This window comes from Oncorhynchus clarkii, chromosome 7 (assembly GCF_045791955.1).
Source record: "Oncorhynchus clarkii lewisi isolate Uvic-CL-2024 chromosome 7, UVic_Ocla_1.0, whole genome shotgun sequence".
Classification (NCBI taxonomy): Eukaryota; Metazoa; Chordata; class Actinopteri; order Salmoniformes; family Salmonidae; genus Oncorhynchus; species Oncorhynchus clarkii.
This window is the reverse complement of record NC_092153.1, coordinates 74,506,968-74,524,960: the sequence shown is the minus strand read 5'-3', so window position 1 is coordinate 74,524,960 and position 17,993 is coordinate 74,506,968. Positions and strand designations below refer to the sequence as shown.

The following is a 17,993-nucleotide window of genomic DNA, read 5'->3' as shown; positions in this document are numbered from 1 at the left end:
GCTGATCCTCAACACTGGAGCACCCCAGGGGTGCGTGCTCAGCCCCCTCCTGTACTCTCTGTTCACCCACGACTGCATGGCCAGGCACGACTCCAACACCATCATTAAGTTTGCAGATGACAACAGTGGTAGGCCTGATCACCGACAATGACAAGACAGCCTATATGGAGGAGGTCAGAGACCTGGCCATGTGGTGCCAGAATAACAACCTATCCCTCAACGTAACCAAGACTAAGGAGATGATTGTTGACTACAGGAAAAGGAGGACCGAGCACGCCCCCATTCTCATCGACGGGGCTGTAGTGGAGCAGGTTGAGAGCTTCAAGTTCCTTGGTGTCCACATCAACAACAAACTAGAATGTTCCAAACACACCAAGACAGTCGTGAAGAGGGCACAACAAAGCCTATTCCCCCTCAGGAAACTAAAAAGATTTGGCAACATCGAGAGCATCCTGACTGGTTACATCACTGCCTGGTATGGCAATTGCTCGGCCTCTGACCGAAAGGCACTACAGAGGGTAGTGCGTACGGCCCAGTATATCACTGGGGCTAAGCTGCCTGCCATTCTGGACCTCTACACCAGGTGGTGTGGGAAGAAGGCCCTAAAAATTGTCAAAGACTCCAGCCACCCCTGTCATAGACTGTTCTCTCTACTACCGCATGGCAAGCAGTACCGGAGTGCCAAGTCTAGGACAAGAAGGCTTCTCAACTGTTTTACCCCCAAGCCATTCGACTCCTGAACAGGTAATCCAATGGCTACCCGGACTATTTGCATTGTGTGTCCCCCCAACCCCTCTTTTTACGCTGCTGCTACTCTCTGTTTATCATACTGTATATGCATAGTCGCTTTAACTATACATTCATGTACATACTTCCTCAATTGGGCCGACCAACCGGTGCTCCTGCACATTGGCTAACCGGGCTATCTGCATTGTGTCCCGCCACCCACCAACCCCTCTTTTACACTACTGCTATTCTCTGTTCATCATATATGAATAGTCACTTTAACCATATCTACATGAACATACTACCTCAATCAGCCTGACTAACCGGTGTCTGTATGTAGCCTCGCTATTTTTATAGCCTCGCTCTGTATATAGCCTGTGTTTTTACTGTTGTTTTATTTCTTTACTTACCTATTGTTCACCCAATACTTTTTTGCACTATTGGTTAGAGCCTGTAAGTAAGCATTTCACTGTAAGGTCTACTACACCTGTTGTATTTGGCCCACGTGACAAATAAACTTTGATTTGATTTGTACTGTATTTTATTGCACATTAAAACAACAACAAAAAGTTGTCATGGTTTTCAAAACAGTCTTTCCAAAATAGCCTATTATTTCTGTATCATAACACAGACACAAACATACTTACAGTCTATTATCTATCCTGTTGCCTAGTCACTTTACTCCTACCTAAGTCTATTATCTATCCTGTTGCCTAGTCACTTTACTCCTACCTACAGTCTATTATCTATCCTGTTGCCAAGTCACTTTACTCCTACCTACAGTGCCTTGCGAAAGTATTCGGCCCCCTTGAACTTTGCGACCTCAAACATAAAGATATAAAACTGTATTTTTTTGTGAAGAATCAACAACAAGTGGGACACAATCATGAAGTGGAAAGACATTTATTGGATATTTCAAACTTTTTTAACAAATCAAAAACTGAAAAATTGGGTGTGCAAAATTATTCAGCCCCCTTAAGTTAATACTTTGTAGCACCACCTTTTGCTGCGATTACAGCTGTAAGTCGCTTGGGGTATGTCTCTATCAGTTTTGCACATCGAGAGACTGAAATTTTTTCCCATTCCTCCTTGCAAAACAGCTCGAGCTCAGTGAGGTTTTTGAACCATTCCATTGTAGATTTTGCTTTATGTTTTGGATCATTGTCTTGTTGGAAGACAAATCTCCGTCCCAGTCTCAGGTCTTTTGCAGACTCCATCAGGTTTTCTTCCAGAATGGTCCTGTATTTGGCTCCATCCATCTTCCCATCAATTTTAACCTTCTTCCCTGTCCCTGCTGAAGAAAAGCAGGCCCAAACCACGATGCTGCCACCACCATGTTTGGCAGTGGGGATGTGTATTCAGGGTGATGAGCTGTGTTGCTTTTACGCCAAACATAACATTTTGCATTGTTGCCAAAAAGTTCAATTTTGGTTTCATCTGACCAGAGCACCTTCTTCCACATGTTTGGTGTGTCTCCCAGGTGGCTTGTGGCAAACTTTAAACAACACTTTTTATGGATATCTTTAAGAAATGGCTTTCTTCTTGCCAGTCTTCCATAAAGGCCAGATTTGTGCAATATACAACTGATTGTTGTCCTATGGACAGAGTCTCCCACCTCAGCTGTAGATCTCTGCAGTTCATCCAGAGTGATCATGGGCCTCTTGGCTGCATCTCTGATCAGTCTTCTCCTTGTATGAGCTGAAAGTTTGGAGGGACGGCCAGGTCTTGGTAGATTTGCAGTGGTCTGATACTCCTTCCATTTCAATATTATCGCTTGCACAGTGCTCCTTGGGATGTTTAAAGCTTGGGAAATCTTTTTGTATCCAAATCCGGCTTTAAACTTCTTCACAACAGTATCTCGGACCTGCTTGGTGTGTTCCTTGTTCTTCATGATGCTCTCTGCGCTTTTAACGGACCTCTGAGACTATCACAGTGCAGGTGCATTTATACGGAGACTTGATTACACACAGGTGGATTGTATTTATCATCATTAGTCATTTAGGTCAACATTGGATCATTCAGAGATCCTCACTGAACTTCTGGAGAGAGTTTGCTGCACTGAAAGTAAAGGGGCTGAATAATTTTGCACGCCCAATTTTTCAGTTTTTGATTTGTTAAAAAAGTTTTAAATATCCAATAAATGTCGTTCCACTTCATGATTGTGTCCCACTTGTTGTTGATTCTTCACAAAAAAATACAGTTTTATATATTTATGTTTGAAGCCTGAAATGTGGCAAAAGGTCGCATGTACTGGGCCCTACGCACTACCCTCTGTAGTGCCTTGCGGTCGGAGGCCGAGCAATTGCCATACCAGGCAGTGATGCAACAAGTCAGGATGCTCTCGATGGTGCAGCTGTCGAAACTTTTGAGGATCTGAGGACCCTCAGGTCTCAGCCTCCAGTATTTATGCTGCAGTAGTTTATGTGTCGGGGGGCTAGGGTCAGTTTGTTATATCTGGAGTACTTCTCCTGTCCTATTCGGTGTCCTGTGTGAATCTAAGTGTGCGTTCTCTAATTCTCTCCTTCTCTCTTTCTCTCTCTCGGAGGACCTGAGCCCTAGGACCATGCCCCAGGACTACCTGACATGATGACTCCTTGCTGTCCCCAGTCCACCTGGCTGTGCTGCTGCTCCAGTTTCAACTGTTCTGCCTTATTATTATTCGACCATGCTGGTCATTTATGAACATTTGAACATCTTGGCCATGTTCTGTTATAATCTCCACCCGGCACAGCCAGAAGAGGACTGGCCATCCCACATATGCTCTCTCTAATTCTCTCTTTCTTTCTCTCTCTCGGAGGACCTGAGCCCTAGGACCATGCCCCAGGAATACCTGACATGATGACTCCTTGCTGTCCCCAGTCCACCTGACTGTGCTGCTGCTCCAGTTTCAACTATTCTGCCTTATTATTATTCGACCATGCTGGTCATCTATGAACATTTGAACATCTTGACCATGTTTTGTTATAATCTCCACCCGGCACAGCCAGAAGAGGACTGGCCACCCCACATAGCCTGGTTCCTCTCTAGGTTTCTTCCTAGGTTTTGGCCTTTCTAGGGAGTTTTTCCTAGCCACCGTGCTTCTACACCTGCATTGCTTGCTGTTTGGGGTTTTAGGCTGGGTTTCTGTACAGCACTTTGAGATATCAGCTGATGTATGAAGGGCTATATAAATACATTTGATTTGATTTGACCCATGCCAAGTCTTTTCAGTCTCCTGAGGGGGAATAGGTTTTGTCGTGCCCTCTTCATGACTGTCTTGGTGTGCTTGGATCATGTTAGTTTGTTGGTGATGTGGACACCAACGTGTTCGCTCAACCTGCTCCACTACAGCCCCATCGATGTGAATGGGGGCATGCTCGGTCCTCCTTTTCCTGTAGTCCACAATCATCTCCTTTGTCTTGATTACGTTGTGGGAGAGGTTGTTATTCTGGCACCACCCAACCAGGTCTCTGACCTCCTCCCTACAAGCTGTCTCGTTGTTGTCTGTGATCAGGCCTACCACTGTTGCGTCATCTGCAAGCTTAATGATGGTGTTGGAGTTGTACCTGGCCATGCAGTTGCGGGTGAACAGGGAATACAGGAGGGGACTGAGCACACACCCCTGAGGGGCTCAAATGTTGAGGATCAGCGTGGAAGATGTGTTCCTACCTACCCTCACCACCTGGGGGCGGCCCATCAGGAAGTCCAGGATCCAGTTGCAGAGGGAGGTGCTTAGTCCCAGGATTGTTAGCTTAGTGATGAGCTTTGAGGGTACTATGGTGTTGAACGCTGAGCTGTAGTCAATGAATAGCATTCTCACATTGGTGTTCCTTTTGTCCAGGTGGGAAAGGGCAGTGTGGAGTGCAGTAGAGATGTCATCATCTGTGGATCTGTTTGAGCGGTATGCAAATTGGAGTGGGTCTAGAGTTTCCGGGATAATGGTGTTATGCGAGCCATTACCAGCCTTTCAAAGCACTTCAAATAAAGTTTAAATAATAAATCAAATTTAAAAATGTCAGTGAAGACACTTGCCAGTTGGTGAGAGGTGGTGAGATATGTTTTAGTGTTGTTTGCCTCGACGCGAGCATAGATGTAGTTTAGCTCATATGGTAGGCTCATGTCACTGGGCAGCTCTTGCCTGTGCTTTCCTTTGTAGTCTGTAATAGTTCGCAAGCCCTGCCACATCCAACGAGCTTCGGAGCCGTTGTAGTACGATTTGATCTTAGTCTTGTATTGCCTGTTTGATGGTTCATCGGAGGGCATAGCGGGATTTCTTATAATTTTCCAGGTTAGAGTCCCTCACCTTGAAAGTAGCTCAGTGCGGATGTTGCCTATAATCCATGGCTTCTGGTTGGGGTATGAACATATGGTCACTGTGGGGATGACGTCATCGATGCACTTATTGATGAAGCTAATGACTGATGTGGTGTACTCCTCAATGCCATCAGAAGAATCCCGGAACATGCCAGTTTGTGCTAGCAAAAAAGTCCTGTAGATTAGCCTCTGCTTCATCTGACCACTTTTTTGTTGACTGAGTCACTGATGCTTCCTGCTTCAATTTTTGCTTGTAGGCAGGAATCAGGAGGATAGAATTATAGTCAGATTTGACAAATGGAGGGCAAGGGAGAGCTTTGTACGCATCTCTGTGTGTGGAGTATAGGTGGTCCAGAGTTCTTTTCCCTCTGGTTGCACATTTAACATGCTGATAGAAATTTGGTAAAACTAATTTAAGGTTCCCGGAATTAAAGTCCCCAGCCACTAGGAGTGCCGCCTCTGGATGAGCATTTTCCTGTTTGCTTATGGTGGAATACAGCTCATTGAGTGCAGTCTTAGTGCCAACATCGGTCTGTGGTGGTATGTAGACAGCTACAAAAATTACAGATGAAAACTCTCTAGGTAGATAGTGTGGTCTACAGCTTATCATGAGATACTCTACCTCAGGCAAGCAAAACCTTGAGACTTCCTTAGATATCGTGAATCAGCTGTTGTTTACAAATATACATAGTCCGCCCCCCTTGTCTTACCAGACACTGCTGTTCTATCCTGCTGATACAGCATATAACCAGCCAGCTGTATGTTGATAATGTCGTTGTTCATTACGACTCTGTGTAGCATAAGATATTGCAGTTTTAATGTCCCTTTGGTAGTTTAATCTTCCTCGCAGGTGATTGCATGTTAGCTAGAAGAACGGAAGGCATTGGGGGGGTTTATTTGATTGCCTACGAATTCTCAGAAGCCAGCCAGACCTTCGTCATCTTTTTCTCCATCATCTTTTTACGCAAATGACAGGGATTTGAGCCTGTTCCAGGTAAAGCAGTATGTCCTTCACATCAGACTTGTTAAAGGAACAAAAAGCTTCTGCCAGTTCGTGGTGAGTAATCGCTGTTCTGATGTCCAGAAGTTATTTTCGGTCATAAGAGACGGTGGCAGCAACATTATGTACAGAATAAGTAAAAAAATAAGTTACAAACAACGCAAAAAAAAAAACACAATCGGTTAGGAGCATGTAAAACTTCAGCCATCTTCTTCGGCACCATGATACGAGCAGTTTCCTTCCTCTTCGGGAACTGAGTAAGGAAGGATGCCTGTATCTTTGTAGTGACTGCGTGTATTGATATACTATCCAAAGTGTAATTCATAACTTTCCCATGCTCAAAGGGATATTAAATATCTGCGTTTTTTTACCCATCTACCAATAGGTGGCCATCTTTGTGTTTAATTGGAAAACCTCCCAGGTCTTTGTGGTTGAATCTGTGTTTGAAATGTACTGCTTGACTGAGGGACCTTACAGATAATTGTATGTGTGGGGTACAGAGATGAGGTAGTCATTCAAAAATCATGTTAAACACTATTATTGCACACAGAGTGAGTCCATGCAACTTATTATGTGAGTAGTTAAGCACATTTCTACTCCTGAACTTATTTAGGCTTGCCATAACAAAAGGGGTTGAGATGAGTTTATTTTTACAGGGACAGTTCACATTAATCAATGTTTCAGTGAAAGTGCCGGTTGAATACTTATTAACTCAAGAAATTTCAGCTTTAACAGTATGGGGTATTGTGTGTAGGTCAATGACAAAAAAAATCTAAATTGAATCCATTATAAATTCAGTCTGTAACACAACAACATTTGGAAAAAGTTATCTGAAGGCATTGTAGCCATGTTGTTTTCTACTCCCTATACAGTATATAGCCATGTTGTTTTCTACTCCCGATACAGTATATAGCCATGTTGTTTTCTACTCCCTATACAGTATATAGCCATGTTGTTTTCTACTCCCGATACAGTATATAGCCATGTTGTTTTCTACTCCCTATACAGTATATAGCCATGTTATTTTTGCAAATTATTTTTATTCGTTATTCACTATGTATATATTCCTTGTATCACTATTTCAATGATTATTCTTTTTTTTATTGGATAATTTTTTGGGGGGGGACTTTTTGTCTTATCTTTAACTCTGCATTGTTGAAAAGGGACCCATCAGTAAGCGTTTCACTGTTAGTCTACAATCTAAGAAGCATGTAACAAATAACATTTGTCACTACCAGGCTCCAGAGTGGTGCAGCAGCCTAAGGCACTGCCTCTCAGAGCTAGAGGTGTCACTACAGACCCTGGTTCGATTCCAGGCTGTATCACAACCAGCTGTGATTGGGAGTCCCATAGGGTGAAGCACAATTGGCCCAGCGTTAGGGTTTGACCGTCCATTGTAAATAAGAATTTGTTCTTAACTGACTTGCTTAGTTAAAGAAAGGTTAAAAAACAACCCACTTTATATTTGTAAATACATCCCATTATTATATGTATACTACCTCTTCTATTTACTTATATTAGGCCTACTTGTTATTTTGTATTTTACTATTTTACTTATTATTGAAATTGATCAACTGCACTGTACGTCACGACTCAAATTTGATTTGATTTCCTGTCCAGCTACCCTGGGGCAGGGCTGCGTGTGCTCCCTCACGTGTTCTCCTGCAAGGAGATGCACCCACGTTGAAGACCATGCTGGAAGGAAGAAGCCATATGGGGAAAACATGAGGGGGGGAGAAAAGTACATACATGTGTCCAGGACACTTGGAAAAATGTAAGATTGTCCCGGATGTGCACGCAATTTTCATCCAAAGTATGAGTTCTATTGCGTAATTTAATTGTTGATAAAAGTAGGCTGTTTTAAAGGCATTGGACCTATTTCAAGAAGCCGAATTGAAGAAAGGGCCTCCTGTTAGCAATGCCAGCATCATTCTTATCAATTATAAATAACGTTTGCTGTTGCGCAATTTGTTATGTAGGCCTAGTTTATTGGAGGTTTTATACTGGAAATGCATTCACTGGCAAATGTTGAAACCAGCAACAGTAGAGAAAGCATTGTTGTGTTAATTTCCCATAACCTCATTCCTACACCCCTACTTTAAGAGAATGGTATAGTCTTTAGATTTGCCCTCCCCTCCTTGAATTTTTGCTCCGCTAGGCTCAAATATTGATTGTGTGAGATAACGCCATTGAGCAGTGTAATCAAATCATCCTCACAAACATTGGAAGGTGTATAAATAACAAGCGCTCGTTTGCTTTTTAGTCGAAAGGTATGAAAGGAAAGCAGTGTATACCTCATTTCCTCGTGTATTCGCTTTTAACGTGAAGACATCCATGGATACAGGTGACAACAGACGTAGACGGGCGAGGAGTGTGAGAGGCAAAATAACTGGTACGCAAGATGCGTCTGCGAAAAGGGAAAATGCAAACGTCCTAAGATCTTTGAGTGTTGGGAATACAGACGACAATGATGCCATGGAGGATGACGCTGGCTTTATCAAAAATTGGAGTTTGGAGCGAAAGGTCATGGCTCCGCGGTACAGTTTACTCCGTGAGGTCGGAAGGGGCAGCTATGGCGTGGTCTATGAAGCGATTGCACGGAGGTCGGGTGCAAGCGTTGCAGTAAAGAAACTTCGATGCGATGCACCAGAAAATGTCGAGCTTGCCTTGGCAGAATTCTGGGCCCTGGCTAGCCTTGAGAAACGACACGAGAATGTGGTGCAATTGGAAGAATGTGTGCTACAAAGAAACGGTATGGCTCAGAAAATGAGTCATGGGAACAAGAGATCCAAACAATACTTGCGTTTGGTGGAGACGTCATTAAAAGGTATGCTGCCTATGATTGTGTGGAAATCAAAGTTCCATATAGTTATATATATCAATTCACGTTACGTCATTTCTCTATGCCGGCAGCTGTCTTGTGGTATATGGTGGGCATTTTGTGTCGGTTCCATTGTCTATTCAGTTCAACGAAAGTGTAAAATGAAACCAATGCGTGGAAGCGATTATTTATTTTTGTCCTCCAGTGATGACGTAACCTAATTTAGATGTATTATAGTGGCCTCTTTTTGTCAAGCCATTGATTATCATATCCACTAGACTGGGACGTTTTAATATTCTAGTAGTATGAACACCGTAGATTTTGACGCTCGCCGGTAATTTTCAAGATCAGTCGAGACGGTATAGCCTAGGTCAGGTTGAAGTGAAATGCTTGGAAACGATGTTACAATGAAGCAGCAATTGCATCAGTTATTGTCCGGTCTTGGGAGCTGTTTTTTTACGTGAATACCAGTCTGAATGCTTTTGAGCAAAGCCATTTGAGATACGTGAGTTGGTGTCACGTACCAGCTCTCATTGGGGGTCTTTGTGAGTGTCGTCATCTTGGCTCACTGAATGGAAGCCTCTTTAATGGCTGTGTCGCCCTCTTGTCACAATACTGGCCCTCTCTGTTATGCAAGTGCTATTAGCCAGGCCATACCATACTCTGTAAGCCCTAGGGTTCACCCTGAAATATTTGTTTTCATTACAGTATAGAATGTCGATTTGCTTTTTGTTTTGAAGCCTTACGTTTACTTGCGTACAGTTTTATACCACTTGATTTGGTGATGGAATCAGTATTCAAAATACTTATTCGAGTGGGATAATTTATCCACAGAGGACAGATAATGATTGAGGTTCTCATTCTTCTTACGTAGATAATTGGATCCTGTTTTCAGGTAGGACCAGGGCGATACCAGTAATCGCGATACTCATTAGTATTGTGGTAAGGAAATAAAACATGAACAGGTTTTAACAACCGCCCTAATGTTGTAAATAAACATTAATTATGGTGTCATCTAGTCACATTTATTTATTGTCCCCAGGTAGGGCACACAATATTTAGCATGTATCAGGTTTTAAAGGACTAAAGAATAAGGTCTGCTTCGTGTTTTCATTTTTGCCATGGAAAGAATATCGCAATAAGGCTATTGTCACAGCCCTAGTTTCTGGTAGGCATAATTGCTGTATTTTATAGTGGGTCAAGGTCTTGACAGTTTGCTATGAGTGCATTCTGTACCACTCTTTCCACTCACAAGTTCAACAGCCTTGTCATGTGAAGTAGTTTCTCTTGTTTGTATTCAAATTAGTACCTATGATAGTTTCACAGTTCGCCTGATTTGATTGCCTCAGTAATGTTGTGTTTAAACCTTTTCACCCAGCCCGTTTGTCTTTAAATGGGGATCCATTTGATAAACATTCCTTCTGATTTCTTGAGGTCTTGCTTTGTTACAAAGCTTTGCATAAAGTTGCTCAAGGTTAGATTGTTGTTCAAGTAACAGAGGCATAGTGAAGAAAGCATTTGCAGATATCACTGTCTATAATATAGCCCAGGTTAATATGTATTAATGTGGGCCCAGGTTAATATGTATTAATGTGGGCCCAGGTTAATATGTATTAATGTGGGCCCAGGTTAATATGTATTAATGTGGGCCCAGGTTAATATTAGGCTTATAAGAAGTTTGTGTAGCACCATAGTCATATCTGTACCTGTTAGACGGCATTGTGTTGACAGTATACAAACGAGAACATTCAAGCTACTCCAAACCTGTTTTTTTTAACAGCCTAGCCCACTTGTAATTCCTATAGTTGCAGCTTGTCACAACCTTTTTTCCTGGAACACACACACACACACTAGATAATGGGAGTTGGATTAACTGAGGGTATAGACTGAAATGTCCAATATGACTTCCTTGGCGATGCTGCGGCGATGGATTTTGTAATTAAAGCATCTTATGTGTACATTTTGTAATATTATCCAGTTTGGGTATTAAACTGTGATCAGAAAAGACCTAGTCAACCTAGTCATGATTGTCTTTTTGTCAAGCTAATCATTCATCTGTTTATAATTTCCTTTTTTTTTCACAGTATTGGCTCATTTGGTATCCATGGTTCTGTAAGGTCGGGGTTAATTTTACTGTTTAGTACTGCTGCACTTTTTTTGATTCATGTCCATCCATTGCAGGTGAGCGAGTGCTGAGCCACCCAGAGGAGCCCTGCTACCTTTGGTTCGTCATGGAGTTCTGTGAAGGTGGAGACCTGAACCAGTTCATCCTGTCGCGACGACCTGACCCGCTGACCAACAACAGTTTCATGCTCCAGCTCACCAGTGCCGTGGCCTTCCTGCATGAAAACAACATTGTCCACCGAGACCTCAAGCCTGACAACATCCTCATCTCTGAAAAGTCGGGGACACCAGTTCTCAAAGTCGCCGATTTCGGCCTCAGCAAGGTGTGTGCTGGCCTAGGGGGCGCTGGGAAGGACGACGAGGGTGAAGACAAGAACAAAAACGTTGTCAACGTCAACAAGTTCTGGTTGTCGTCGGCATGCGGCTCAGACTTCTACATGGCACCCGAGGTGTGGGAGGGCCACTACACAGCCAAGGCGGACATCTTCGCCCTTGGCATCATCATCTGGGCAATGCTGGAGCGGATCACCTTTATCGACGCTGAGTCCAAGCGCGAGCTGCTGGGAACTTACGTGAGGCAGGGCGCCGACATCGTGCCAGTTGGCGAGGCACTGCTAGAGAACCCAAAGATGGTACTGAACATCCCGCAGAAGCGCAAGTCCTCAATGTCAGATGGGGTGAAGAAACTTCTGCAGGACATGCTGTCGGTCAACCCGCAGGACCGGCCCGATGCGCTTGAGCTACACAACAGGATGGACCAGCTCACATGTGCTGCGTGACCCCCCCCCGAGCATCGGAACTAGAACTCTTTCCCCAGGTACTTATCCATACATTTCATATTTTGTCTTGTTTTTGCATTGTCTACAATCAATGGTTGTTTCACGCTGGTTGTTTTGTCTAGATGTACTTTATTATCCACAAGCACTGTTCTGTTGACAGATTGGCTTTGAAAGATGTCTCCGTAGCCCAGTAGAGAGGTATGCTTAGTGACAGAAGGTTCTGGTCAGGGCATCGGCTCATAAGTTCCAAATGTTTGTGCTGCCTGCTCCCCAGATGTTTTCAACTGAATTCCTTTAGCTCCAGCAGTTTAAACTGGTTGAGGAGTCCAGGGCTTTCTTCCTCATCCCAGCTGAAGGGCAGAGTTATTTCTATGTAGAGAGACACTAGTGAAAACATAAGTGCAAGCCAGCAAAGAGATTAATTAATGGAAAATTTAATACATTTTTTATAATCAAGGCACGTCTTGCATATAACTGTCAGAAGCATCCTTGATTTGTTTTGTTCATAACACCACTTAGGAAAAACTTATCAGAACAGGAAACACAAACTGCTGTTAAGTCAATGCTCCCTATGGGAAACGGCTTGGATTATGTCAGGGCTTGACTGAACAGCGTGTACTGTAAGTCCTCCATAGGTGTATCCATGTGTAGAGAAGAGCGCTGTTCTCAGTAGATATAGACTGTGTTTGTGTGAGGGTAATTTCCATGACCACCAACATGTGAAGTTCATAGGAGCATGGAGCGCAGGTAGTGGTTAGAGTGTTGGGCCAGTAACCGAAAGGTTGCTGGATCGAATCCCGAGCTGACAAGGTAAAAAATCTGTCGTTCTGCCCCTGAACAAGGCAGTTAATCCAGTAGTCCGTCATTGTAAATAAGAATTTGTTCTTAACTGACTTGCCTAGTTAAATATAGGTTAAATTAAAAAATCTCCATGGACAGAGAGCTGAGGCTTTAAATCCCCTTTAAACCAGTTACATAACAGGTTGGTGAGAAATAGGACAGCATCAGTAGGCAAGAATCTGCCACTGGCAGCCAAACAATGACAATCTGCATACAGTCCTCAGTGGTAAACGCAATGAATTTCAAATAACTGCAGAATATATGGAATACTAAAATTACTCTGTGGATTGATTCATGGGGATCCTAATAAAATACTAAAATATTATAGAACCTAGGCCTTCCTTCAGCAAAGGACCATGTGGATTTAAATCTCTCATGAGTCTTAATAATTCACATACAAGCGACTGTACTCCGACTGTAGAATTCGGCCAGTGTATAAATCTACCCTCCCCATCTGCCTAATTGTCAAATGTGACCCGGTGGAGCTCCTGTCACTAAAGTTCAAGTATAATTTTCCTATTCCTTTTTGATGTATATGTCATGTTTTATAGAAGGGTTCAGACTTTTCCATTTTTGGGGGGGGTGGGGGTCTTGTTTTTCAGAAACAATTAACTTACTCGTGTAGTATCAAGGCACGTAAAATACATGAATAAAAAACACCCAAATACGTCCTTTTAGAAACATCACTCAGTATAGTGATGGTCTTTAGATGTATTATACATGAAATCACAAGCCGTTTCCTCTACCAGCTGTGCTGCGTGGGCTGTGTCTGTACTATAAAGACACACTCAGTATAGTGATGGTCTTTAGATGTATTATACATGAAATCACAAGCCGTTTCCTCTACCAGCTGTGCTGCGTGGGCTGTGTCTGTACTATAAAGACACACTCAGTATAGTGATGGTCTTTAGATGTATTATACATGAAATCACAAGCCGTTTCCTCTACCAGCTGTGCTGCGTGGGCTGTGTCTGTACTATAAAGACACACTCGGCCTCCACAACTGCGTGGGGGAAACGACTCAACCAAAATTGATTATAACGTTGCGGATAAAGTTTGTAATGACACAATTTAATGTTTACAACATCTAAAGACTTGCAACACTATACTGAGAGTGTGTCCGTTTCGAAAAGGATGGTGGGTGTTTTTTGTTCCATGTCTTTTGTGTGTCCCGATACCGCACAACAAGCAATGAGGAAGTGATTCGCAGCTGGGCAAAGTTTCCACACAAAAAAACAAACAAAAAATCACACAAAAAAAGAGTCTGGACCCTTCTATAACAAGCCATTTACATCAAAAATATAGGTTTTCTTCAGAAAAAGGCAAATTCTCCTTTAACCCGTTCCTTATTCCTTTTATAGTACCTTCTATCAGGAAGCCAGGCTTTAGAAGAAGCAAGGTTGTCATGTCTGGAAAATGGTATCTGTAATCAAGTTAATAAAAATTCCAGTGCAGTGCCTAACTGACAAAATCACACTGTCACAAACTAGCTTCTTCATATTTAAGGTGATGTCACATACAACCCAAATATGACCCTATTACCGGGTTGTGTTTTTGCTGAGTAATGATATGATAAACAGTGCTATTGCGTCTTCGTGTCATGTTAGGGACAAGTTTCAGTCAGCTGGGGTTTGTGGCTCAGACCCAGACAATGGTCCCACTGCAGTGGCTGCTGCAGATGAGTGGGACATGTAGGTAGTAGCCTGGTAATGGTCTGCAGCAGGACGGACCACTGCTGCATTGACTCAGCAATACTAAACACTGAGCTAGGCCACACAAGTCTGGTTTTGTAGGCTATAGTAAGATGAATGTATTTATTGTAGTGAATATGGCTGTTTATCAATCTGTTTTTACACACTCCATGCCTGTCTTTCAGACTATGTAAACGCACTGGTGAGTGTATAGCCCCTCAGGCTAGCTGGTGGTTTGACCAGTTCAGATGTCCTCCGTATGGCCAGTGTGAAAGACCTGGGTGTTTGTTTACCCTGGCCCGCATTCAGAGAAGGATTTCTGTGTGCAGTGTTAAGAGCCTCTAGTGTTTTAATATCTCACGCTAGCTGCCGCTGACCCATTTGCGCTTAAGCCACACATTTAGGTCATGCAACCCATTTAGGTTATGCAACTGAAAAAGTCAGCTGGCTTGACATAACAGTAGGTTTTTTAATAGCTTAGTCGTTGAGATTAAATTGTTTATGGTTAGGTGTGAATGCTCTCAATTGTGGTTTTAGATTGTGTTCTTTTGTCTTGGCCCTGAACTCCTCCTCCTGCCACCCACACAACCTCGTGATGGAGAGGTTGGAAGGCCTAGCTACAAGGCTACATCTCTTTTTCCTGCGCCCCTTTGGTTTTTTTGTGTGTTTTTTTTAACAATCTTGCTTAATACAATATTTGGATCGAATATATCCACTTTTTTGTTTTAACTGAACATTCTTTGCATGTTAGCTCTGACTTAAATTATGCATTTCATTTTTCCCCCCCCCCTTGTCTCCTCAGGTACCACTTTCAAACTTCCTGGACCCAATGAATCCGTGAAAGTACACTTTACTTTGGAAGACTGTGAAATATCTACCGTGAGAAAAGAAAAGGGAAGCATTCTGCTAATTGATACCGCAAATGGAATTAGTATTCTATCAGTACAGTTCTCTCAACCTATATTGTTACAGGGAATGTTTTACATGGCCTGAAATTAATTGTAGAATAATGATTACACATGTACTCCATTTGTATTGATATACCTGTTATATCTGCTGCTTTGTAGTAGGATGGCCATGTTTGGTTGGTTGTTTGTTTGTCCTGAATGTGTCTGTTTTGGGTTCACCCTGTGAACCGGTGGCACTGTGTATCAAGACACGTTTGATATATGTTCAACACCTCGGCCACGTTGTGTGCATGCTTCACTGACACCCCACCATCTTGCCCCATCTTCCATTGACAAACTACATTATCCTACTGACAGCTTTTCATCCCGTTTCACTTTACCTTGTCCATCACTTGAAGGCATGACATAAAATGGTAAGCAAATTGTTGATTTGAAACCAGTGGACTGAAAATATATATTTTTTACAGATGGTCTGTGCACCTTTTGCTTAAATGATTTAAATCCAAGTAGCCTTTTTTATTATGCCCCACCGTGCCTTGATAATCATCTGAAAGTGGGATTGAAATGACCATTTTAATTGTTTTCTTTCATTTGACACTTTTCTTTCATTTGTATTTTGACCCTTTTTTTTGGGTTTGGAAAGTGTGCATTTAAAGCCGATGGGTGCCATTTGAGATGTAATGAGATCGATGCTGTGGATATGGTGACATCACCCATAGGGATATTCTTTGATTTAGACTGAGCCCAGTCGTTGGTAAAAAGAAAAAGCTGTTTAAGGTGTACTGTGTTTTTAAACTATTGGATTGCTCCTAAGAGACTGGCTACCACCCTACATCACCTCTCCTCTCAACTCAGTATATTGACTGGTCATGTATTTTTGTGAATTGTTTTTGCCATCTCACACTTTACATAAGAGCAGCATATTGATCTATTTGATTCTGTTTTAAGATTGTTTGTTCTAAAAAAAAAAAAAAAATGTTTTTAATGATTTTCTTTTTGAGCCATTTTGTTGAAGGGTATTTTATCTTTGAGCTTCCCAAACACCTGGTAGGATCTTACATATTGCAAATGTGTGACAAACATGGGATGGCACAGTTTTTTTTTATTCGGGATAGTGATTGTTGACTATTACTGAGAATCTTGATCACATTTAGAGAAATTTGATCGGAGGAAATATCGACTGAAATTCACAATTATTTTAGTTCAAAGTTAATTTTAACTACCTAACAAAACTACAATCTCAGATTTTTGTTGTTGCCATTAATTGAGATCACTTTTAGTTCTGCATCGAAGTTTTTTCCTCTTTTGTGGTTTAGTCAGTAAGCAGCCATATAGACTTGTTTCCAATCCTCCTTTGTGTATTATGCTACCTCATTTGCCTGCACGTTTGCAGAGACTTTCCTCAACTGAGCCATCATGTTTGTCTGTGTATATATATTTTTTCTGATTCTTTGGGAAGTGCAAGGTTGCGAATCCCATTGCTATCAGAACTAAGTTTATGTAAGTTGTCTGTTCTATTCAACAGTATTTTTCATATGTGTTGCTTAGTTTTCATTTAAGCAAAGAAAATGGGTAATTTCTTATTTAACCTTAAGATCTAAAGGGTTATCCAAATTACACAACTTCTGTCATTTTACACAAGTGGAACGGGTCAGTTTTTTTTTTTTGTCTGTACCCATTTTGAGTTTGGTTTGCATTTAGCTGAAGCTTACTTTTAAGGCAGGCAATTATCTTTCTAATACAATTGTCATCTCTCTCTCTTATGGTTTCTGCCATGTTTTGATCACCCTTCCCTTGAGAAATATACCTCATGTTCCACTACTTGTTTTCTGCCCGGGGTTGGTAAACTGTATGACCTGTAAGCAAGCTCAAGGTCAGAGTTGTTGTTGTTTTTTGAGATACCTAATTTAACGAAAGGGACCATGGAGACAAGTATAAGAGACTGTTTTTTTTTATTTTTTTAGAATCTTATTTATACTACTTTAATTCAGTTTATTTCAAGCTCTTCATGCAATCTTTTTACTCAACTGAAAATATTCCTGTAGTGTACTGTGGCAGGTTTGCTGTACAAGAGGTGACACCAAATATCCCAATAGTCTCAGATGTACAGTAAAACTAACTCTTCTTTTGCTGCTGGGTTTGGTAAATTACAGATCTACCCGTCGATGTTTAGTAACGTGTGGTTTGCTGCTGATTTAGAGACGCATTTTCGTCTCATGTTCTTTACTTTCTCAATCATGCAGAGATGGAGTATTTTATAGTTCCATTTGGTGATTCACACAACAGGCTTCTATGCAACCGTCCCTCACTAAAAACACTGTGCAACGAAGCAGGTTCGACCTGTTCTAATTTTTTGCTATTTTAATTGCTTGTCATCTTTCTCTGAGGGTTTAGAAGAGGAATCTTCATATTATCGTGATGTGAATTATGCTTCCTATCATTTCAATGGAATTCACTGTCCTTGGTCTGGTCTTAGAGCGTACTAGAGATGTTAGCTTCAGTGAAGACTTCTCTTTGGTATTGTTGTACATCTTTTGGTTTCTCTTCCAATAAAGTCTATGAACAAAAATAACAGTTTTTTTTGTCCTTTCTGTAAGAGTTCTAGGAAGTGTGTAGTCTGCCTGGTGAGACTGCAGTAAAACAGTTCCTACCAAAGCACTTTGGCATTGGTTTTTACAACAGATGATGCCTGTGCTTGTTTAAACATGCCTTAAGCCCAATACTCAAAGGATATTTTCACATTATCATTATCGCCTAGTTAAGTAAAGATGAAATATAAAATTAGCTGGGAAGGGGCAAGTCTTTTACAAA

At 41.8% G+C, this 17,993-nt stretch overlaps 1 protein-coding gene across 1 annotated transcript; it reads left to right on the top strand.

Moving 5' to 3' along the window:
• Positions 1–8,160: 8,160 nt before the first annotated feature.
• LOC139413838 (serine/threonine-protein kinase 35-like) lies at positions 8,161–17,751 on the top strand. The gene is made up of 3 exons (XM_071161630.1): positions 8,161–8,846; positions 11,022–11,781; positions 15,077–17,751. The coding sequence occupies exons 1-2, from the start codon at positions 8,354–8,356 to the stop codon at positions 11,741–11,743; spliced, it is 1,215 nt and encodes a 404-aa protein (XP_071017731.1). The 5' UTR covers positions 8,161–8,353; the 3' UTR covers positions 11,744–11,781; positions 15,077–17,751.
• The last annotated feature ends 242 nt before the right edge of the window (positions 17,752–17,993 follow it).